Source organism: Letharia lupina (genome assembly GCF_014066315.1).
Source record: "Letharia lupina isolate WasteWater1 chromosome Unknown contig_5, whole genome shotgun sequence".
NCBI lineage: Eukaryota > Fungi > Ascomycota > Lecanoromycetes > Lecanorales > Parmeliaceae > Letharia > Letharia lupina.
In genome coordinates, this window is record NW_023502974.1 from 173,849 (window position 1) to 196,208 (window position 22,360).

The 22,360-nt window shown below is 50.2% G+C and overlaps 8 protein-coding genes across 8 annotated transcripts; 5 read left to right on the top strand and 3 right to left on the bottom strand.

The window, feature by feature from the left end:
- Positions 1-345: 345 nt before the first annotated feature.
- Positions 346-2,535, bottom strand: HO133_008310 (uncharacterized protein; the record flags this gene model as incomplete). Its single annotated transcript, XM_037299177.1, has 5 exons — positions 346-1,356; positions 1,497-2,135; positions 2,189-2,341; positions 2,397-2,437; positions 2,487-2,535. 5 exons carry the CDS (start codon positions 2,533-2,535, stop codon positions 346-348), a joined length of 1,893 nt encoding a protein of 630 aa, XP_037155178.1.
- Positions 2,536-2,823: 288 nt separating this feature from the next.
- On the top strand, positions 2,824-4,848 carry HO133_008311 (uncharacterized protein; the record flags this gene model as incomplete). The annotated part of the gene is made up of 7 exons (XM_037299178.1): positions 2,824-2,921; positions 2,973-3,213; positions 3,264-3,347; positions 3,400-4,032; positions 4,180-4,202; positions 4,254-4,398; positions 4,540-4,848. The coding sequence occupies 7 exons, from the start codon at positions 2,824-2,826 to the stop codon at positions 4,846-4,848; spliced, it is 1,533 nt and encodes a 510-aa protein (XP_037155179.1).
- A 1,137-nt stretch (positions 4,849-5,985) lies between these two features.
- Positions 5,986-7,181, top strand: HO133_008312 (uncharacterized protein; the record flags this gene model as incomplete). Its single annotated transcript, XM_037299179.1, has 6 exons — positions 5,986-6,042; positions 6,127-6,188; positions 6,245-6,311; positions 6,375-6,862; positions 6,912-7,043; positions 7,097-7,181. 6 exons carry the CDS (start codon positions 5,986-5,988, stop codon positions 7,179-7,181), a joined length of 891 nt encoding a protein of 296 aa, XP_037155180.1.
- Positions 7,182-8,648: 1,467 nt separating this feature from the next.
- Positions 8,649-11,414, top strand: HO133_008313 (uncharacterized protein; the record flags this gene model as incomplete). Its single annotated transcript, XM_037299180.1, has 3 exons — positions 8,649-9,175; positions 9,370-9,476; positions 9,559-11,414. 3 exons carry the CDS (start codon positions 8,649-8,651, stop codon positions 11,412-11,414), a joined length of 2,490 nt encoding a protein of 829 aa, XP_037155181.1.
- Positions 11,415-16,727: 5,313 nt separating this feature from the next.
- HO133_008314 (uncharacterized protein) lies at positions 16,728-17,626 on the bottom strand (the record flags this gene model as incomplete). The annotated part of the gene is made up of 2 exons (XM_037299181.1): positions 16,728-17,308; positions 17,389-17,626. The coding sequence occupies 2 exons, from the start codon at positions 17,624-17,626 to the stop codon at positions 16,728-16,730; spliced, it is 819 nt and encodes a 272-aa protein (XP_037155182.1).
- Positions 17,627-17,926: 300 nt separating this feature from the next.
- HO133_008315 (uncharacterized protein) lies at positions 17,927-18,397 on the top strand (the record flags this gene model as incomplete). The annotated part of the gene is made up of 2 exons (XM_037299182.1): positions 17,927-18,259; positions 18,326-18,397. The coding sequence occupies 2 exons, from the start codon at positions 17,927-17,929 to the stop codon at positions 18,395-18,397; spliced, it is 405 nt and encodes a 134-aa protein (XP_037155183.1).
- Positions 18,398-18,722: 325 nt separating this feature from the next.
- On the bottom strand, positions 18,723-19,534 carry HO133_008316 (uncharacterized protein; the record flags this gene model as incomplete). Its single annotated transcript, XM_037299183.1, has 2 exons — positions 18,723-19,443; positions 19,500-19,534. The coding sequence occupies 2 exons, from the start codon at positions 19,532-19,534 to the stop codon at positions 18,723-18,725; spliced, it is 756 nt and encodes a 251-aa protein (XP_037155184.1).
- Positions 19,535-19,885: 351 nt separating this feature from the next.
- Positions 19,886-21,642, top strand: HO133_008317 (uncharacterized protein; the record flags this gene model as incomplete). Its single annotated transcript, XM_037299184.1, has 3 exons — positions 19,886-20,023; positions 20,076-20,292; positions 20,342-21,642. 3 exons carry the CDS (start codon positions 19,886-19,888, stop codon positions 21,640-21,642), a joined length of 1,656 nt encoding a protein of 551 aa, XP_037155185.1.
- Positions 21,643-22,360: the final 718 nt, after the last annotated feature.

Sequence of the window (22,360 nt, forward strand, 5' to 3'; positions counted from 1 at the left end):
TGTTTTAACATCGTCTGAGGTCAGCAGAGGATGCTCTTACGGTAACAGTCCAGCCAGGGAAGGCGCTATAGAGGGATTCCATGAAAACGTTACTGCTGCCAACATAATCAATCCTGGAAGGCGCCCTCGTTGTAACAGAGTCTAATTTCCCGTTCCGATAGTCCCTTATCAGCGCTTCGACGAAGAAGCGGTAGGTATTGGCGGAGGCTCGCTGATCGCATGATTCTTGGTCTCGAGGTAAGGCCTTGGCTTCTGGGCCAATGATAGCATTGTCAATCTAGAACGGCTAAGCAGCTGTAGGGAATGGCCACTGATTCGGAAAAAAATGCCAGTCAATAATGACACCTAGCCCATGCTCCCTCCACTAGCATTGTGATTGCCGATCAAACCTGCCATCTCCAGTAAAGCTCTGTCTGATTCAACATCTTTGCCCATCCTCAAGGTCTTCCTCGCTGCCGCCTCTCGATCTTCGAAAGCCCATGCGGCTCTTTGCTTTTCGGCCTCTTCATCTCCGCCGCATCCCCAGATCTCAAGACTCTCAATCTCGAATCGATCTTGCCAGTCGTTCTTTCGGGTTTGACTCGGATGAAAAGAGCCACCTCCATTACTATCGTGGTTTAAAACGCCGAATTCTAGAGAAGCATCAAGCAACAATGAGACAGCGCCCAGCGTGGCATGTTGAGAGAGGCTAGACACTGGTCTAGCCCGAGGTGGAGGGTTTCCAAAGCTGACGCCGTGCTTAGTGAATGTAGCATACTCTGTATTTATAGTGCTCGCTCGGAAGACCTCGTGTATCGGTTCAAGCTGAAAGAGTAGAGCATCAGATCCACCTATAGCTTCTTTGTATGTATGCTTCCAAGGCACATCAAGGTACGCGCCGAAGACCACCCTTCCAGATGTACTGTTGCCTGAGGCCCCGTTGGGGAATCGCTTGGGGGGTAAAGTATCGGCAAAAGCACGTTCCCGTGCACCATCCGGTTCTGATGGCAAACGAGTGCCAGACACGAGCAAGAGGCTGGGTGCGCGCCAGTTGAAGACCTTTTGCTCAATCGACCCCATACTGAAACCAGCTTCGCCTCCCATGTACAGCGGTCTCAAGCGTCGGAATAAATTGCTTCCTTTGAGGAAGAAGGCCAATTGGCAAAGGACGTTGAGATCAAGAATCTCTCCTTCTCGAGGGAGAAGTGGCTCGAGCGGAGTATCTGGTACCTGCGGTACAATCGAAGGTGGTTTGATAGGCGAGGATAAAGGCGTAGAGAATGACGATTGTCTTCGACGTTTCGAGAGGTCTATGTTCTTGCTGAAAAGGAAGTGTTCAAACAAGGGGTTGAGGCCATCGAACATGTAAGGAAGAGACTAAATCATTCCTGATTCAGCATTTCTCTTCTGAGGTCAAACTTAAAACAGGCCTCCAAAGGCTTCAAGTTCTGCAACAAGTCTCGCAACTCGAAATGCAGTACGAATGAGGAAGACATGGCTCGGACAAGACAACTCACTGCGGGTATGATAATGTTGAATGAATGATAGAAAATGCCTGGATTCTGCTCCGGTGTGAAAGACCACAAAATACTGTCCGCCACTCGGCGAAGGCCTTCAACTCTCGCTGCTGTCAAACGCTGCGCGTGCCCGGAAAGGCTCTCCTGCGCATCCAATGGCGCAATGATAAGAAGTAGCATAAGTAAGCGTCTGAAATTATCGACTGGTATTTGGGCGTGATGGATCTTTGTATCGGCTCTTTGGTCGAGCTTGAATACCTCTATAGCGTCCAACGAGTCCAATGCCGCCAGAGCCAGTTCGTCGTCGTCCTCTTCTTCCTCGTCATCATTCGCGGGCTGATCGATAGAGAACCGCGGCGCATGACTTTGGATAGGAGATGTAATCGCCGTTTCTCCCGACCCTGGTTGCTCTTCTCGCAAGGCGTCCAGCGCTTCTTGTGACGGTTTTTCATGGACGGAACTCATCCTCCGATCGAACACTGCCAGACTTCTGAAAAGCAATTTGTTGCGATCTGCTTTCCCATTCTTTAATACTCTCCCATATCTCTCCGTCATGATGACAACGACCTTAAGCATGGCCTCGATCGTCAGAATACTTGGGGCCAGGCTAGGGAATGGGAACGCCCCAAGATAAGTAGCCTACAGACCGCATATTAGCTAATTATAGATTGTACGTAGCCCAAGAGGCATACCATCTGATAAACGAGAGGTCCTGGGCCAAGGGCATCAGGTATGACCAGAAAGCGACATAACGTCTCTTCCTTCCAATAGTGTATGCCGTCTTGCTCATCGGCCAGCGATCGAAAGACATCCTTGAAGTGGGTGATCTCCAAAGGCGTGAAGCACTGGATGGCCGTTAGACTGGGGAGGTTGGACCGCTCGAAACAGGCATCTTCTCACCTTTCTAGCGAAGCGTAACGCGAGCTCATGGCTGAGTTGCTCTGCAGGACTGTTAGCTTCAACCTCGTTTCTTGTTCCCAGGATACGGACCAGTGGACACGTTACGAGCACCTTGCTCCTCGGAATGCTGTTGACCCATTGCCGGTTTGTGCCAGTGCTAAAAACGCTGGGGAACGGGCGTGACCGTCGACCAGCATAGATAAATTCCTCGAGCATCCAAATTCCTAAATCCGATTTATCGCCGTCTTGGCGTGAACTGTTAATCAGGCCGCTGTGGAGACAACTCCTCCTGCTTCAATTGTCCTCCACGGTGACCTTCTCTCATTGCAGGGAGCAGGAGTGCAAGTGGCATTCACGGCCCACGGCCACAGTTATGTCTTCCATGACAGCTTCAGCATTGCTAAAGAGCCGAGTTCGCCGGCCCTCGATGCTTAACAAATTATCAAAAACCTCTGATCTAATTGACCTTTTCCCCAATGGTGCCAGCGTTGGCTGGTCCGGCTTTACAGGTGTTGGCTATCCGAAGTAGGTGCCTCGAAGCTCAAGCCATATCAATCGGTCTCACAACGCCTCTAGAAAGGTTCCCACCGCCCTTGCCGATCATGTGGAGAAGAACAAATTACAAGGGAAGCTCAAGTACTCCTTGTTTGTAGGAGCGTCCAGCGGAGCAGAGACGGAAAATAGATGGGCAAGGTTGGACATGATTGAGCGTCGGAGTCCTCATCAAGTTGGGAAAGAGATTGCAAAAGGCATCAATGAGGGCAGGATACATTTTTTCGACAAGCATCTAAGCATGTTCCCCGTGGACTTGATGTACGTGAGTACGCACTGATGCAGCTGGGTCAATACCTTCGCTGAAATAGATAGGGTTACTACACGAAAGACAAGCCAAACAAAAAAATAGATGTGGTCATTGTGGAGGCTTCAGCTATCACGGAAGACGGAGGCATCGTACGCCTACAGCCGTGATCTTGCACCGCATCTTGGCTAATAGTCTTCATAGATTCCTGGTGCAAGTGTGGGAGCGTCCCCAGAGCTCATACAAATGGCAGACAAGATTATCATAGAAGTGAATACAGCCATGCCAAGTTTTGAAGGACTACACGACATTACGATGACTGATCTGCCGCCGCGAAGGAAGCCTTATCTCATTATGTCTCCTGAAGATCGGATTGGGACCGCTCATATTCCAGTCGATCCGGAGAAAGTTGTGGCCATTGTCGAGAGCGACTACCCTGATCAGACGCAAGGAAATGCTCCTGAGGACGATACATCCAGGGCTATCGCTGCACATCTGATCGAATTCCTGAAGCATGAAGTTGCACAAGATAGGCTTCCCAAGAGCCTATTGCCCATACAGTCTGGCATTGGAAACATTGCGAATGCTGTAGTAGGGGGTCTAGCCCACGGGAATAATTTCGATAAGCTCAAGGTTTGGACGGAGGTGCTTCAAGACTCCTTCCTAGACCTCTTCGACAGCGGTCATCTCGACTTCGCAACTGCAACATCGATCAGGTTCTCTCCTGATGGGTTTAAGAGATTCTATGATGGCTGGGAGAATTATGCTGGGAAGCTGCTCTTGCGGTCCCAACAAGTCTCCAACTCACCTGAGATCATTCGACGATTGGGAGTCATTGTAAGTATTTCAGAGCCCATCATTTTCTCTTTTGGACAATTTCTTGAGCCTTGAGACATTCTTGGGAAGTGTTTACCTCCGAAACACGTTCCAACGCTCGAATTTCCCCCTCAAACAGGCAATACTGACTGCGAATTTTTTTTTCAGGGCATGAACACCCCTGTCGAAGTGTAAGTCTTTGCCAGAAATCCGGCAATCCTTCTGAATTAATACAGTGACAGTGATATTTATGCCCATGCTAACTCGACTTGTGTCATGGGCTCGAGAATGTTGAATGGCTTGGGAGGTTCTGCAGACTTCTTGCGAAGTGCGAAGATTAGTGTTATGCACACACCATCGACTCGCCCATCCAAGACAGACCCCACAGTACGTATTTTCGGAGCCCATATTTCCCCTTTTGGATCGTTGAGTCTTGAGACATGTCTTGGGAGCCTTTACTCTCGATACAAATGTCGAGGCCCAATGTACCTCCTCGAATAGGCAATACTGACTGCGAAACGCTGATAGGGCGTCTCATGCATTGTTCCAATGTGCACGCACGTGGATCAGACTGAGCACGATCTCGACGTTGTTGTAACAGAACAAGGCCTTGCTGATGTTCGTGGTCTTTCTCCTCGCGAGCGAGCCCGCGTCATTATCAATAAAACAGCACATCCAGACTACAAGCCCATTCTGCTGGACTACTTTGAGCGAGCAGAATATGAGTGTCTAAAGAAGGGCTGGGGTCACGAGCCTCATATGCTCTGGCAGACTTTCAAAATGCATAAGGAGCTCAACGACCATGGGACTATGAAGATAAAGAACTGGGATCCTTGAAAAGAAGGGTGAGAAGGTGACGCTTTCAATGTTTTCCTAGTGTATGTACTGTATACTGCTGCACTTCGTCGCTTGAGCTTGTAGCTTATGAGGAGGTAGGGACATAGAGACCGAGTTGGATTGATTGACCTTGATTTTGTAAAAGAGATTATGATCATGTCCCGCATAACATTCGCAGAAGAAAGGCGAATGTCTTCCTTTCCGATTCAATGTTCATCTCGAGCATCTATGCCACTGGGAAGAAAATAGGTATGAACGGATTGTTTTCTCTTTTCATGTGCATTCGATCTACATGGCGGAGTAAGAGGCACCAACGCCGTCCCAGATTGCTCACATGATGGTGTATAACCGCAGCAAAGCGCAGACATTCCGACTGGCGCCCGCACTGGGATGCGGGGAATTGTACGAGTACAGATGAGATGGGACTTGCTACGGTACAACGGCCAGATCTGAAGATCATACCGGTGTTCTTGGGACACCGGACCAGTTGGGCGCAAAAGAACCTTATCACGCCCGTGACACTTTCGATGAAGCGGCGAGGCCCACTTTCTCATAAGTGGTTAAGCCTCGGAAAGCTCAAAAGATAATTGATGATAAGGTACTTGATCAGATTTCCTAGAATCTTGTTAATGACGGATACTTCTCCGCTACCCCGGTCAGTGTCACACATGGCATTCTTCCCATGGAAAAGCTGTTATAAGCTGTTATGCGCAAAAAGCAAAGAGGTAACTATCATTAATTATGAAATGCAATGAATTGGCAGCATTCAAGTACCCCCGTACAGTAATCTCTCCGTGACGCAAGAATTGGCGTAGTCTAGCCAGATATAGCCATGGCTTTCTTACCGTCTTTTCCAATGACGGAGAGGAGGTCCTTTAGTCGTGCCTCAGAAATCCTTGATTCACCAGCCGAAGCCAAGAACCCCGCTCTGTCCCGCCAACCAATCAGCAAGCGAGGCTTCGCTTGCAACAAGTACCCAAGCTCTCTCCTTCCTTCCTTCTTTCTTCTCCCACCTTCCTCTTCTTTTACTCCATAACAACAACTCCCTGATCCAATACTTTCCATCATAATCATCATATCATTTCCTTATCAAGTTCTCACTGCACAATACAACTAGAGCAGTAAAAGACTGCAACAATGACAGGCGTCATGGAAGCTCTCAAGCATCAGCCGAGTGTGGCTCCTATTCCGAGCGTACGTCCACTCTTTTCTAATGTTGCCCCGACACGGGCTTTTTGCTGCTCTTGTTTATTGGGACTTCGACTGACCTCATAGCAGGTGGTACCAGGTAATACACCTATCTACCAGGAAGCTGGTGATGTTGGCAACCGCACTCTCTGGTAAGCCTTCCCCTCATCCATCCCTAGGCAACCATATTCATACTTGTGCACATCAGGGTCGTCTTCGTCATTATGCTCATCTCCTCCATTGCATTCTACGCCATGGCCTTCCGTGTCCCAGTCGTAAGTAATCCACCCACCCTACGGAATACCAACCGCAAGATGCGTCGACGCTGACTTTCGTAGCAAAAACGCCTGTTCCACATCTTGACTGCCTTCATCACTACCTTCGCTACCATCTCCTACTTCGCCATGGCCGTTCACGATGGTGTTGGCAAGAATGAGATTACTATCAAGCACACCCAGAAGCACTTCCCCGACACCTTCCAGACCGTCTACCGCGAGGTCTACTGGGCCCGCTACATCGATTGGAGCGTCACCACCCCACTTCTGCTCTTGGATCTTTGCTTGCTCGCTGGACTGGGCGGTGCCAACATCTTAGTTGCCATCGTCGCTGATGTGATCATGATCTTGACCGGTCTCTTCGCTGCCTTCACTGTCGAGGAGGGCCCCAAATGGGGATGGTACGCCATGGCTTGCATTGCCTACTTGGTCGTTGTCTACCAGCTCGCCTTCAATGGTCGTGGTGTGGTTCAGAACAAGGACAAGAAGACCGCTACTTTCTTCAGCGCCATTGCCGGATTCACCCTGGTCCTCTGGACCATCTACCCAATGTATGTTTGCACGCCAATTCTAGGCATGCAAAACACTAACGCGTCATAGCATCTGGGGTGTTGCTGATGGATCTCGCAACGTCAGCGTTGACTCCGAGATCGTTGCTTACGCTGTCCTCGACATTCTTGCCAAGCCCGTTTTCGGATTCTGGCTCCTCTTCACCCACGACTCCATGTCCGGGTAAGCAATCATAATACTCCTTACCGACCTTATGCAAGGCTGATTTCTACTAGTACCGCTACCTTAGAAGGTTTCTGGTCCAAGGGCATGTCCACGGATGGCGCCATCCGCGTCGGTGACGATGATGAGGGTGCGTAAACGCAACATCGTACACGATCTGCCAGGTCATGATCCGCTGCCATATGACCACAAATGCAGAGTCTACAAAAATCGGATCAGAGTGCCCAAAAAAGAACATGTGGAGAAGCTAGTCGTGGAAGGTGGAACCTAAGTATTGAATTGTGCATAATGAGCTTGAGAGGTGGTCAAAATCTTGTGCTGCAAATCTCCCTTTCCTGTCTCTCCTTCTTCCAGTTCTCATTTGCTCGGCAGCATTGTCCGAAGCATGTAACATAAATGACAAGCCTGAGAAAGTTTTGTGTTCCAGCCTCGCATGCTCGTGCTACATGAAAGTGCGAGAGTGCAATGTACCTGGCCACCAATTTCGGCGTATGTACATGATGCGTAAGTATCTTCTTGTCATCGACTCACATGATAAGCAAGGCCGCGTGTATGCCGCCGGACACCCACAAGAGGTACTGTTGTAGTGACCTACTGATATCGTCTTAACTGACTAGCCCCAGCCTCAACCACTGCCTTTTGAAGACTCATTTCCAACAATCCAACAGTTGATGGCAAGCTGACAGTGATGACATACTTGTGAGATCTGCATCTTAAAATCATACAATGAGTAGCATACCTTGACTTCGCTGGAAAATACTCGTATGGCCGAACAAGATATCTTCTTGATAAGCACGAAAGTACGCACCAATCACTATGAGTTGTTGAACCCTCAGTAATAACATTTTTGGTTGGTATATCCGCGTCGAACGGCTATGCTATAAGAAGGTAGGCTTCTCGGCCGTACGCTGAACTTCCTGGGGAGCCAGTTAAAGAGGTTTTTATTCGGCGTCACATGCAGTTCCTCATTCTGTAGGGTCCAACTCCATTGCGATCTCTTGACTAAGCAGCAGACTAAAGATGGGTGCGTTGGGCGCCACATAGTCCCGGTTCGGATTATATATGATTCGACAGCGACGATGCCGTTATTACGTTGTAACTGGTAGCCCAGCTGCTAGAACCCTTGAAGACCAAGACTTATCTCAAAGGAGACAGGATAATGCATGACCCGGTCTTTACCGAGAGAGTTCGATAAACACCGAGCCTAACCGAGTATCTCAGCGTTCCCAAGACGAGCGTCGTGCGGATTGTTGAGGATTGAGCTTGGAACTTCGAAGTTTCATTCGACTGGATTGCTACCCTGGGGTAGAGCTTAATGGATCTTGTGATCAAAGGGTTCGGACAATGCCGTCCTACCTTATCTTACTCCTCTTTGATGTACTCCAGTATACTTTATGGAGCTGGCCCCTCTTCCCTCGATGCTGGGGATATCCCTGCCCTCCTTCCATCTCTCAAGTCGTATTGCACACCTCTCTTTACTCTTCAGCTTTTGACCATCGTAGCAATATTCAGAAATATTTAGAAGTGTTCAGAAGTGCTAGGAAGTGTCCAGATATACATCGAACAGGCTCTTAGAAACACAAGCATACATCAAACATTGTCACGATGGCACCAGCTATTCTTGGTGCAGATGTGAATGGTCTAAATGGCTTTCATCCTCCAACATCCAAGGTCAATCTTGACTCGACCGAAAGAATCCCAAAGGGCCACCATCCCTCAATTTCCACGACAATCCCGTTCAGAGATATCACTACCAATGATCACCCAGCGGCCTTTGAACCCGACACATGTAATGGGAACCGTCATCATCTCTCGGCACCCGCAAACGGTCTTTCAAAAGAACCCACACGCGATCATGAACAAGCAGACTCTGGTATCTCAGACTGTTACCGCCCTGCGGCATCTGCTACAAGCACTTCTATTAATCCCACAGACGACGCCCATCAAACGGATTCTGACATCGCAAACGGTAACATCTTTGAGAAGACGCAGAACAGAAAAGTGGATATCGGCCCTCATGCCAGCATCGTTGTGCGAGAGTGGAAGCTCTTGCGGAACTCAGTCACTAATGTGACGCCCACGTATGTTGATACCGACTATCTTGGGGTTGCCAAAATCACTGCAGTCTCAAAGTGAGTGCACCCTTTTACAGTGAGGGCCTTGTCAGAACTCATCACGTTGAATGGGATTGTCCCTCCCACATACTGCGTCTGATCGATCAGCGGATATCAGAATCTTCAGGCAGCATTCTTGAGCCTCATATGTTTGCCTAGTGCTTGTCAGAGAATCTATAAAAGAGAACTCGCTGACATATGGACCAATGAAGGCATGGCATGAATGTAAAGATTAAAGACAAGGCTGCCGCTACAAAGCGTGTCAACGAGAGCGTAGAATTCCTGGCTCAACGCCTTGCGGATGGTCGTTCTCTCTATGGTAAGATTGATCACAAGGGGAGATCTCCCGATATCTAGAGCATGCGTTCAGTACATAAACGCTAACTTGTCCGGTCTCTTAGGCATCACAACCGGCTTTGGCGGCAGTGCTGACCTTCGAACACTCAAGGTCATGGACTTACAGCGGGCATTAATCCAACATCAACACAGCGGTATTCTCCCAATCGATAAAAAGGCCGGATCGATCCACCTCTCGTTGGGCAAAGCGCCGGGCGTCAATTTCATGCCCGAAGAATGGGTTCGAGGTACCATGCTCGTTCGCTGCAAGTCACTCCTCGCTGCCCATTCAGCAGTGCGCTTCGAGATCATTGAACTGATTATATCATTGCTCAATAACGACATGATACCTTTGGTTCCTTTGCGTGGCTCTATTTCTGCATCCGGGGATCTTCAGCCGCTGTCTTATATCGCCGGAGTACTGGAAGGTAATCCAGATTGCTATGTCTGGACAAATGACGGTAATTTAGGCCGGATTATTATCCCAGCAGACGTGGCACTCGAACATCTAGTGCAGAAATCCATCACTTTTGGACCGAAGGAAGCTCTTGCAGTCTTGAACGGAACCGCTGTATCCACCGCAGTGGCAGCACTGGCGATGCAGGAGTCACATACTCTAGCCATCTTCTCTCAAGTGCTGACAGCCATGGGAGTCGAAGCCCTGCATGGGTCAACTGGCAGCTTCAACGCTTTCTTCGACAGAGTCCGCCCTCACCGCGGTCAACGAGAAGCCGCTGCGAATATCCGCCTGTTCCTCACCGGTTCTCAGCTTGCTCACCCTGAGCAGGAAGATGAAGAAAACCGCATAGGTCTTAAGCAAGATCGCTACGCTCTTCGCACATCACCTCAATGGATCGGCCCTCAGCTCGAAGACCTCGCTTTAGCGCACGAGCAAATCACGGTCGAATGCAATTCGACAACCGACAATCCTCTCATCGACATCGAGGGTGGCGCCATTCATCACGGAGGAAACTTCCAGGCAGCCTCTATCACTTCGGCTATGGAGAAAACCCGCTCTTGCCTGCAAATGTTCGGCCGGATGCTTTTTTCTCAGTGCACTGAGCTCATCAATCCGGCTATGAACAACGGACTGCCACCCAACCTTGCGGCTGATGACCCGAGCACGAGTTACACAATGAAAGGTGCAGATATCAACGTTGCAGCCTATATGTCTGAACTAGCATACCTGGCAAACCCCGTAAGCAACCACGTGCAGACTGCAGAAAATGGCAACCAGGCGATCAACTCGCTGGCACTGGTCTCGGCGCGATACACCCACATGGCCATCGATTGCTTGTCGATGATATGTGCAACGTATTTGTACATCTTGTGTCAAGCCTTGGACATTAGGGCTATGGATCGTGGCTACCTCAGTGCCATCGGTCCTGCTGTCAACGAAATCACTGCGCACATCTTCGAAACTGCGCTTAGCGATGCCACCAATGCGACTGCTTTGAATCAGCTGCAATCGAAATTGCTGGAGCAAGTTGTGAGGCAGTATAGTCTCACGACCTCTCTAGACACTAGTGACCGCTTCAGCGCAATCGCCGAGGCCGTGCAGTCCACTCTGACAACAGCCCTTTACACCGACGGCAGCCTGCCAAAGCAATTCGATGCTCTATCAGCCATCAAGCGGTGGACGGATCAGACGTCGACGACTCTCCACAATCTCTTCCTCCAGCATCGACAAGCCTACTTTACCGCTCCGGACGCCACCCCGTACCTCGGAGCCGCATCATCACGCATGTACAGTTACGTCCGCAAAGATTTGCAAGTGCCCTTCCACAAAGGCTTGGCGGATCACCCAACCAAGGATAACAAGCTGAAGACGCTTGGCTCGAACATCAGCATCATCCATGAGGCTATGAGGAGTGGACGACTGTACGATCCTGTTCTATTGTGTCTGGGAGCGCATCCGTGATCGAACCTGAGGCCGTCTCAGAGGCAAGAGGCCCATAGGAAGCCCATCTTCAAGGACATCAGCCCGTGGGGCGACGAAAAACGACATTTCACGAGCCAGAGAATTGCGGCCGAGATGAATGGGATCGAGCATAGAACAGAGGCGCCATAATGAATGACATATACCGCTCAAACAGCGTGCAATTTGAAACGTAGACCATGTAGTGAGATACGTAATAAATAATTGACAGCCCTTGCCCAGCACGAGAACAGAGGTGGAAGTGACTTAGATGCATGCTGCCACCGACGAAGCTGCAGGCAGGGTGATAAAGTGCATCACTGGAACAACGATGAGACTCCCAGTCAGGCCATCTCACCATCCAGCATCCAGCATCCCTAATCCGCCATCCCGACTCCACACAGAGGCAAAGTAGTGCTTGAATCGCGACAACGAAGTAAACCCCCTCCTCTTTCTCTGGCGCAAAATAAATACCTTGCGAGTCAAACCACGCAACTACTCCCATCGTACCCACCTTACCTACCCTATTAGACATCCAGCATCACTCAGCCTTAAAATTACAGCCCCGTCCCTACCTCCCGAGCCTCCCTACCTAACCTACTCGTGCTGTCCAGAAGTGAGTTCTTTGATAGAGCGAGGACACCAATAGATTAACCGATATTCGGCTAAGTGGAAGGATTTATTGGTGTCCTCGCTCTATCAAAGAACTCACTTCTGGACAGCACGAGTACCTTATACACCACCAACACCCACACAGATCCCCCCCAAAACCCCAAGCACCAAGCACCAAAAACCAAGCACCAAACCCCAAACCCCAAACCCCAAAAACCAAGCACCAAAAAACCAAACCCCCAACCCAGTCCTCTAATAAAACCGTCCTATTTCACGACCCCAACCCCAACCTGCCGTCATTGGTTGGACTCCGGGTCCCACTTGGGGGGAGATTGGGGCTGCGCGTCGTTTACGTTTAGGGCTGTAATTAGATCGACGCGCCGCGCAACGTGGGAGACAGGCATCGGAAAGCCTTCCGTTGCAGGATTAGGCAGACGGGAACTTCTGGCGGGAAGAAGAGAGGGGGGGGGGGGGTTGGAAAGGGCTGTGGAAGATCAGATCGTGGTGGTTACTCGTGAGAGGTTATTGGTTTGGTGGCATGTTCTTTTTTTGTGGTGGGGCCCCGGGGGGGGGAGGGTCATCGGGGACGATTACCAGCAATGAGTCGGGCAGTTTGCGGTCACGCGAGGCGCAAGCAGGATTGCGGGCAGGAGAGTGTTTTGGTGGTGTTAGGGATACAAATGTTTAGCGAGAGATTTCTAGGTATTCAGATTGCTCGGGGTCTTGGTCGCTTCCAGAGAAACCATGACCCTTTTGTCCGTCCAATGCACTCTCCGAACACCAGTATTGTATATGTACAGGGGTATATCTCTCAAACAAGTCAAACGCTAGCAAAGCAAGGTCCCGATGATGTGTTGCGTAATGGTGGTGGTGATCGTTTGATGATTTTGGTAAAGTGTTTGTGGTGCAAGAAAGTGGTGGTGGTGGTTCACGGCGTTAAAATTTTCCTCGCTGACCGAATCGGCGGCGCACGTGCTTGAGGCTGATAGCTTGGCGATTGGTGGTGTGGTGCTCTTAAAGTGTATTGGTGGCATGATGCAAGTCATATTTTGCCGTGCATAACCGGTTTGAGATCTGACATGGAATGGTAGTGTGCGACCAAAACCGGGTAGAGAAATCAAAGAGGGATTGGTTCCTGAGAGGCTGAGAATCGAGTCCCGGTGAATCCAGAGAAATGTGCCGCCGGGGAGAGGGGGGGAGGAGGGGGTGCCAGTGTCCAGCAGCAGGCAAATGAACGAGTCCAATGAGTTGGCTTCCCACAACGTGTCCAATGGGAGAATGTAGTCCGGGGGTTTGTTGAGTCATGCTGAGATCAGAAAGCACAACTGCAGGGCCAGAGCCCTACACGGTAGACCGAGAGAGATTGTGTAGTTTGTGGAGCCAGAAGTGTAAAGTGTGGTAGAGAGAGAAGGGATGACCCTATTTTGGGATTTTGGGAAGAGGGCGGTTGGGTGGTGGACCTGGGCAAGGAGGGTATTGGGGCTGTTGTGGACCATTGTAGTGATATGAGGGAGGCATTCTGTTCAATTGGAAGAGGCGAAGAGGTCGGATTGAGAAGGGTCTGATTGATGGAAGATTGAATATTTGACTTGGTGTGAAGCGGCTGGTGTACTTCCTGGCTGTTGATGTGGTTACTTGAATGTGTGGAATGTAATGCTGTGTGGTTTTAAGAGAGAGTCAAGGGGGGGGAAGTGCTGGATATTTATGATTTTTGGCGAGGCCGTCATCATCAGCAACGGCCGCCAAGTCATACTGCCGTGCAGAGCCGTGGTACCTTAGTGGTAATTTGATTTTCGGAGCTAAGTTTGATGATGAAGATATTCAGGGCCCAAGCAGTGGGATGAGAGGCTGGTGGGCATGAAAAAAAGGCATGAGACAGGGGCATCGGAAGAAAGGTCCAAGGGAATGGGAATGGGAAAGTAAAACGGGAAAGGTCAATCGCTGAGTGGTCAATCCTTTCCCTGAAAAGTGACGACTTCGAAGAAATTAGCGCAATTCTTCCCGGGGCTGAAATTTCGGTGTGGGTTGGAAATTTAGAAAAAAAAGTGGCCACCTGATGACAAGACCCCCCAACTCCCAATAATTTGGCCAGGATCTTCCGCCCCCTTGCTACCTCCGCCAATCTCGGAGAAGAGACGTTGCAGAGAGACATTGAACGGTTTGCTGATTGCTTTGCAAATTGCAACACAATCAAAACCTAAGAAAATGATCGGGAAACGCGGCTGCAACAGATTGTTATGCAAATCAATCCGTCGACGTGACATCCTACCCTAGGTCCTCTCGGCTTCAATGGACCAATGGTCAAGGGTGTAACACACCAAAACCATCCATTGACTCGTGGACCTTGACATCACCAACGCAACAGTAGCGGCTCCCAAAACAGCGGAACCTTTGCACACTTCCTCTTTGACATCTTCTAGCTTGCTTGGTAGTTACGGGCTGCTTACGGCCCCCCCGGATTGCCTGTTGCCAAAATTGGAACCGTGTCAAATCGATAGTACGATTGAAGTTTCATGGGGGGCCAGGACGAAAGCGAAGATCATGGATACGAAGAGTTGCTATCAGCAGCATGCGTGCAATGCAAGTCATCTGACTCCGTTTCAAAAGCACCGGAAATTATTCAACCGAATGGTGAAACCTTGCCCCCTTTTCTGGCTACGTGACGACAGACGACAGACAGGATAGCCATGATGTGCTTTGATTGGCAAATTGCGTTGCCTGGAGAAGTACATACAATCGAGAATCAGCTGGTTACGGTACAGAAAATCAAGGCGGGTGTCGCCGCCATCTCTATCACAAGCGGGACGTTGAAGGCCTCGTGATGCGTTGTGGCGCAGCGACTGGGCGTCTCGGCTTCTTCCTTGATTGGAGGCAAGCTCATGAACGACAAGAACACCATCAAATTATCACGCCACCACTGCGGGATACTATTACCGAAAAGCCATAGCACAGACGGAAGTATGTAAGGGGGTGGTGTCGTTGACAAGCTTGCATCGACAGATTGGATGATCTGCAGGGATAAAGCACAAGCACGTTTCCAACCGAGCGCACGTGGCAATATGCAGCTAGGAAATTAGCGCTTCCTTCTCTGCAGGTAGCCAAGGATGGTAAGGTAGTTAAGGTACTTTAGGATCAATGGGTCCTCCGTTACAAACAATCGTCCTAAGGTACTTTTGCATTATGCATGGCCCCTCGTATCAGATACTCGTGGTCTCCACTCGACTGCCAGAAGACTTCGCCCGCTCCGATCTCAGTCTCACATGCTTATGGAGAGGTCGTTTCGACGACATGTGCAATACACCCAAAGAAAATCCGATAACCCGAGCTTGCTGTCCCTGCACTTCGGCTTATCTCACGACTTTCCAACATGATCAACCTTGCAAAGGAATGCACACTTCAACAGACAATCGGACCGCCCGATTCTACAGAACAAAGGGGAGCATTCGTGGATGCATTTTAGCCTCACAAGCTGCATGTCATATGTAATGCTCAGTACAGCTCCGGAGCGCTGGGTTTGCGGATACACTTTGCTAGGCATTCCTAGATCGCCCCTAGAACCATTGTGGAAGGTTTTGGCCTGTGGCTTGCATGCGGGAAATTAGATTTAAGAATGCAAAGTGGCTTCAAGCACATCAAGCTGATCTTGAAACAAAAATAGTATCAGAGCAATCAGTATCGGCAAGATCAAACGAGCTGTGGGCAAAGGGCGCTCAAGGTGTGTGTGCGTTATGTTGATTGTGAGCTCCAACCCCTGCGAGTCTTGCGTGGCTCGGAGATGTCCGTCAACGGTTCAAGGGATTCAGACTTCAGTTCTATGCAGTCCTGCACTATCATACCGTAAACTTGTTATGAGAAGATAGAGCACCTTGAGGAAACGCGACGGCTTGAGTGCTGACGCGAGCATAGCATTGGAAATGCTGATCGCCGCCAAATAACAAGCCCCGAGGGCGTCTGAGGGCATCAATATTTGTCATGCTCACTGAGTTGGCCCAATTCAATCTTCCATTCCGTCTTTCCTCCTCCCACAACCATCTCGGTGACCACATACAGCTTGCCCAAACAGGTAATTCCCATCGAAGCCTGTGAATCCTTCACATCTTTGTTGGCTCCGATTCCATCATCTTTGGGGTCCACCAACACCGCATCAACCGGAGCAGCTTCCCAAAATGTGAATACAACTGGGGCCATTCCGTGGAACGAGAGCTTGATTCCTAATCCCCTCGGGATTGGCACCGATGCAGCCCAACCCAAAGTTGCGGAGATTCGCCATTCCGAGTCCAGCGGCCTCGGACTACAGCACCGACGTTGAGGCAAATTTTCCAGAAGTTGAGGATGGTTCGAACGACGAGCATGATGCATGACGCAGCCTGACTGCAGCGTAACGAAAAACCCCTCACCAAGATGATGTACTTTGTCCTCACAGTCTTGACGCACATCAGAAACAGACGTGAAACAAATGCAATGCTACCTAAAATCTGCATTGCAACGGTAAGCTCATGCAACCTGGAAAGCTATCAACGATCAGAAACGAAGGTCAAACAATGGCCGAAACATCGTACTATCGTCATTGTCAACTTAAACTTAGGCTTTGGGATACCGGAAAAGCCAAGATAACAACACGCAGACTAACTCGACGGGGCCTTCATCATCGCAAAGAAGAACCATCATCCTTCTCAAAAACTACGTAGCTGCACGGAAGCGTTTTTATTCGTCCATCATCTGGCCCTCTCCCATCTGCGTCGACGTGATCCATTCTTCCATCATAGCCTGTCCGGCACCACCAGCCATTTCTTTGCCCTTAGCGATGCCTCTTCTCTTCACCACAAGGCAAAGGATTCTACCATATATGCTGAAGCCATCATAAGTGGTATCCATACCCAACTTCTTCTTGTCATCTTCCCCACCATCCTCTTCCTCTCCCACAGATCCTTTGCTCTTGTTCTTCGCGGAAGGCGTCTCCTGTGCACCAACATTCCCTTCATCCGAACCGTCGGAGACGAACAACCCTTCCTGACTCTCCTCCTTTGCCAATGTTACCCTCTCATCTGCCTCACCTCCCGCAGCAGAGGGTAGGTCTGCCATACGAACACCCTCGCTCTCTTCGCTCTCCTCGGTGATCAAGCCCGGAGGACCTTCGCCCACCTCAACCGGCGCATCTCTCGTGCCCGTCAACCTCCCATCTGTAGTCCCCAGCCTGCCCTTTTCTGTTTTCGCTGTCTTCATCTTCCTGAGAATAGAATGACGGGAGCTTGTTTCAGTCAGGAAGACCGCGACTTCAAAGTCATCTGTGCACACACGCGTCCGTAATCAGCCGTTAGAACCTGCACCTCTGACCTCACTTTCAGAATAGCTGGTGCGGGCATACCCTCGACAACAACATCCTTCCACCCCTTTCTCTTCCCAGCCTTCCCCGACTTTGCCTTAGCATTTTCCTCCCTAAGCTTCGGCAACACGAGCGGGCGGACAGCCTCAATTACACGCGGTAAAACAGGATTGCGTGAATTGAGGAGCCAGCGGTACGTGTCTGCGGGATTGTCAAGGTAGATGCGGCATTCGAGGACGGAGTATTGGGTTATGCGGAGGTAGCGGCGGATGGGTGGCATTCTGTCAGATGTAATAAGCAGCACCCATATTTAAGAAATGGGCACGCCGAACTGTTTTGCAAATCGCGAAGTAGCCTTTACTGTCATCATTATGGCAGTAGGACAGTGAAGGTCAAGGGCAATGTTGAGAATTCATCGTCGACCGCGCCAAGGCCGATATCTTGGCGATATTTTTGGCTTGCATTGAACGCAAGCATCATCACGCATCCAACTCCATCTGCTTTCACCTATTGCATCGCGAGTCCTTCTTGAGCATATATTCCTCAAGCCTGCCCCTGCTCCAGCACGTCACACTACACTATGCTCCAGCTACGAGCAAACGCAGCAATGACCGCTCTCCGCAATTTCTCCGCCCTCCCATACCTCCAGCACACCTCAAGAACCACATCATCACGAACGTCTCTACTGATATGTGCGTCATGTACCGCTCGTGCATTCAGCGCTGGTTCTGGAGGGTCGTTAGGACGGAGTACACACACAGGGTTATTGCAGGGAAAATGGAGATCGTTGGCAGGACTACTGGGAAAGCTTGAGAAGAGGCCAGGGCTCGAGCTGGTCATGCATGAGAAGCCGGAGGTTTCGAGAGGAATGAAGGTTAGGAGCAGTGTGAAGAAGCTGTGTGATGGGTGCAAAGTAGGTCACTTGCTTGATCTGGCAGGACGGGAGCATTCCCAGCTGATGGTACGTCTTTGTCTACAGAGTGTCAGACGGAAAGGATATGTCTATATCATATGCTCAAAGAATCCGAAGCATAAGCAACGGCAGGGATAGAAAGGGGTGCGAGGGATTGAGATCTCGGAAGTGACAAAAGAGGGATGGCAGAAGGATTACGCCAGCGTGGGTTCTTCTTGAGGCGCCAGCACCAATTGCTCGAGGGGATGAGCAGCGCGGCGTCTCAAGGGATTTCACACCAAGACAGGATCCACTGTTCTATGCAAACACAGTGCCAGTGAAGCATATGGCACGGGTGTGGTACACGAAGAAGGCTTCAGCACCGAGGTTCCACGATGCCGGATGACATCGCATTTGATACTGCCGGCTGTTCCAAACCATATACATGTCAAACTCGACTTTCCACCCATTGACATTCCGGCTTCTAGTTTTCCCCTTCACCATCCCGGGGTCCATTGAACCAATTTCTAATATGCTTCCATCCAAACAAGCCTCCTCCCGCTTCACCCCACACTCTTGTATCAGGGCCCATACCAGCCTCCTGCTTGGCCACTGCTTGCTTCATTCTCTCCACCTCTTGCTTCTTCTCCATTTCTCGCCTCTTCTCCTTGATCTGCTGCTTCCTCTGCTCTAGCTCTGCAGCCTCTTTGTTCGCCTCCGTATTCTTTACATCCTTCATCTTTCCCTTCAACGCATCAATTACCCCCCTCCCATCATCACTCCGCCCCTCTCTCATCTTCATCTCCTCAATCGCCTCCCTCTCCACCTCCTCCCTCTGAAAATCCCTTACCCTACCCAACTTCTCCCTCCACTCCCTATCTTCCTGGTCTCGCGCCTCCAACTCTCGAATCCAGGCGTCTCTCTTCACCTGCGCTTTTCTTTTCTTCGCCAGATCCGTATACTCTTTCCGTTTCAGACGGTCCGCGTTGTAGTAGTACGAGCCGCCGAGCATGGCGACGAGGGTGAATGATTGCGCATAGAGTCGGTAGCGGAAGAATTGGTTTGTGCGGGCGCCATTACCTTGGCGGATGGAGCGGCTGGCGTTGTAAAGGGCCCAGCAGGTTACGGCGACGCCGAAGGGGATGAGGGGTTCTTCTTTGAGGCGACGGGTGAATTTCTGCCAGCGGTTTTCTTCAAAGAAATCGCTGGAGAATGGTCAGTTGAGGTACCTTGCGCACGGGAAATCGATGGAGAAACTCACGCATCGAAAGAGGAGGGGAGAGGTGCGTCGGACATCTTGGATTAGGAATGTCGAAAATGGGAAGAGGGAGATATCAAGAGCTCTGGGTCATGAGATCATGCAAGCACGAGGTCCAGAAGTAAAAAGCTGCTGTCTTTCCAGTGCATTGGTAGCAGCCGTAGATCGAGAGTGATGTAGGAAACGAGCAGTGACTGCCATTGATTCGAGATCTTTGCCTTCTCGGGGTGGTCCATCAGATCGATCGACAGCGGAAAGATTCCGCCTACTCGTACAGCAGTGAGGTTAGAGGAACATTTTGACCGACTTTTCTAAAATTCACTGGAATTCGCTCTCCACATCCTCATTTGAGCTCTCCAATCTCTCAAGTTCTGAGGGTCCAAATCATCATGGCTCCCATATCAATGCTAAATGGCGTCCACAATAGTATGCCACTGACCGAGTACTCTGCCAATCCAACCTCAGAAAAGACCGCAGCTTCCTCTTTAGTACCAGAAGCATTTCTGCTCTCTGACGGCCACCCAGATGTATGCAACGCGCCTCACCTCACCTTAGCCTAAACTAATTGGACACGAATAGTATCTCCGCCTGATCCTCACTTCTCGAGTATACGAAGTCGTCAAAGAAACTCCCCTCACTCCAGCTATCAACATTAGCAATCGACTAGAATGCAAAGTTCTCCTCAAAAGGGAAGACCTCCAACCTGTCTTCAGCTTCAAACTGCGAGGGGCATACAACAAAATGGCACATCTCAATTCAGAAGAGAGGTGGAAGGGGGTGGTCGCTTGCTCGGCTGGTGAATGAAGCAGCACAACCATCTCCAGCTCTGAGCTGAGAGAGTATAGGGAATCATGCTCAGGGAGTCGCATATTCTGCACGCCACCTGAAAATACCTGCCACCATCGTCATGCCCTTAGGAACCCCACCAATCAAACATCTGAATGTCTCCCGACTTGGTGGCTCTGTTGTACTACATGGCGATGATTTCGACTCAGCCAAAAGTGAGGCACACCGCCTGGAGAAGCTGCACGGCCTCACCAACATTGCACCCTTCGATGATCCGTATGTCATTGCTGGGCAAGGCACAATAGGCATGGAGCTGCTGCGGCAAACGAATCTGCAAGACTTGGAGGCAGTCTTCTGTTGCGTTGGTGGGGGTGGACTGATAGCCGGCCTGGGAGTTTACATCAAACGCATCGCTCCGCATGTCAAGATCATCGGTGTGGAAACTCACGATGCCAATGCCATGATGCAGTCGCTAAAGAAAAAGAAGAGAGTGGTCTTAAGAGAAGTCGGCTTGTTCGCAGATGGTGCTGCAGTCAAAACCGTTGGCGAAGAGACATTTCGGCTCTGTCTGGAAGTCGTGGACGATATCATCGAAGTATCAACAGATGAGACATGTGCAGCCATCAAAGACGTATTCGAGGATACAAGATCTATCGTCGAGCCCGCTGGCGCTCTAGCTTTGGCGGGCTTGAAGAAGTATGTGGCATGGAATCCATCTACTAATCCTAAACGACAGTTAATTGCACTGGCTTCAGGCGCAAATATGAACTTCGACAGATTACGGTTTGTTGCCGAGCGTGCCGCTTTGGGTGAACAGAAAGAAGCATTGCTTGCTGTCAAAATACCCGAGAGACCAGGGGCTTTCGCTGAGCTTGTCAAAGCTGTACTTTCCCATTCCGTGACAGAGTTTAGCTACCGGTATGCCAAAGAAGGCTCTGCCAATATCCTCATGGGCATATCCATCAATGCATCCACAAGGTCCACGGAGCTTCCAGACTTAATCCAACGTCTAGGTCGGGACGGCATGGATGCGGTGGACCTCAGTGGCGACGAACTTGCCAAGTCACACTTGCGGTACCTCGTTGGTGGTCGCAGTGATGTCCGAGACGAGCTCCTGTACATGTTCGATTTTCCGGAACGACCAGGAGCATTGTTCAAGTTTTTGACTACCTTGCGATTAGATCAGAATATCTCACTCTTCCATTATCGAAACCATGGAGGTGATATCGCCCAGGTGTTGGCTGGCATCCAATGCTCCAAAGCCGAGAAGCAAGAGTTGGAGGGGTTCCTCACGAAGCTGGGCTACCCTTTCTCTGAGTGGACAGACTCGCCTACGTATCGGATGTTCCTCCGCGAATGAGGTGGCTGTGATGATATGGAGCCGCTTAGGTTCCAAGGAAACAAATGCCGTGATATGTAATCAGCTCAGAAGATGCAAGTGACATGTGCCCGCCAATCACTGGAGAATGATAGTCGACAGTAGCTTCAGACTTCGTGCTTCTGACAGTTGGATATCTCGGAGATTTTCCTACCGCGTTCCAGATACCCAGGCCGGCTGTTGCGTCTGGGCAGCAATCAATATCAGTTGAGGTTCTAGAAGACTTTGGAATGCACAAACGTAGAGCAACATACCCTGTGATCAAGAAAAGAGCTAGAATGTCTAGTCGAATGGATCTCGTGAGTTGCAAGCTGCTTCTCTTATCCCTGCTGTGACGGAATAACTGCCAGGACCGGCCACTCCAACTGACAGTCGAGGCCCCGAGGCGTGATTGCTTTCATCGGTCCCTGTTCATGATAAAATCAAGCAAAGAACCTCTCAATGTTCTCGTGTCCAGATCTTGCTATTGCGTTTCAAGCGCGGCCAGCTCGGTTCAGATTCGCTGCATTACCTATGGTGATGCCTTGACACCGGCAGCGGTCATTAATCAAATCTATCCATCGCTTTTGGATGGCACGTCTAGGCAGGAGGCCCCAGGGGATGAATAGAAGACGTCAAAGGTAAGGTGTTCAGTAGAAATACAAAGGATGAAGCATATGCAGAGGCCCAGAAGCAACCACTGCCGCGTGCTCATTGTGTT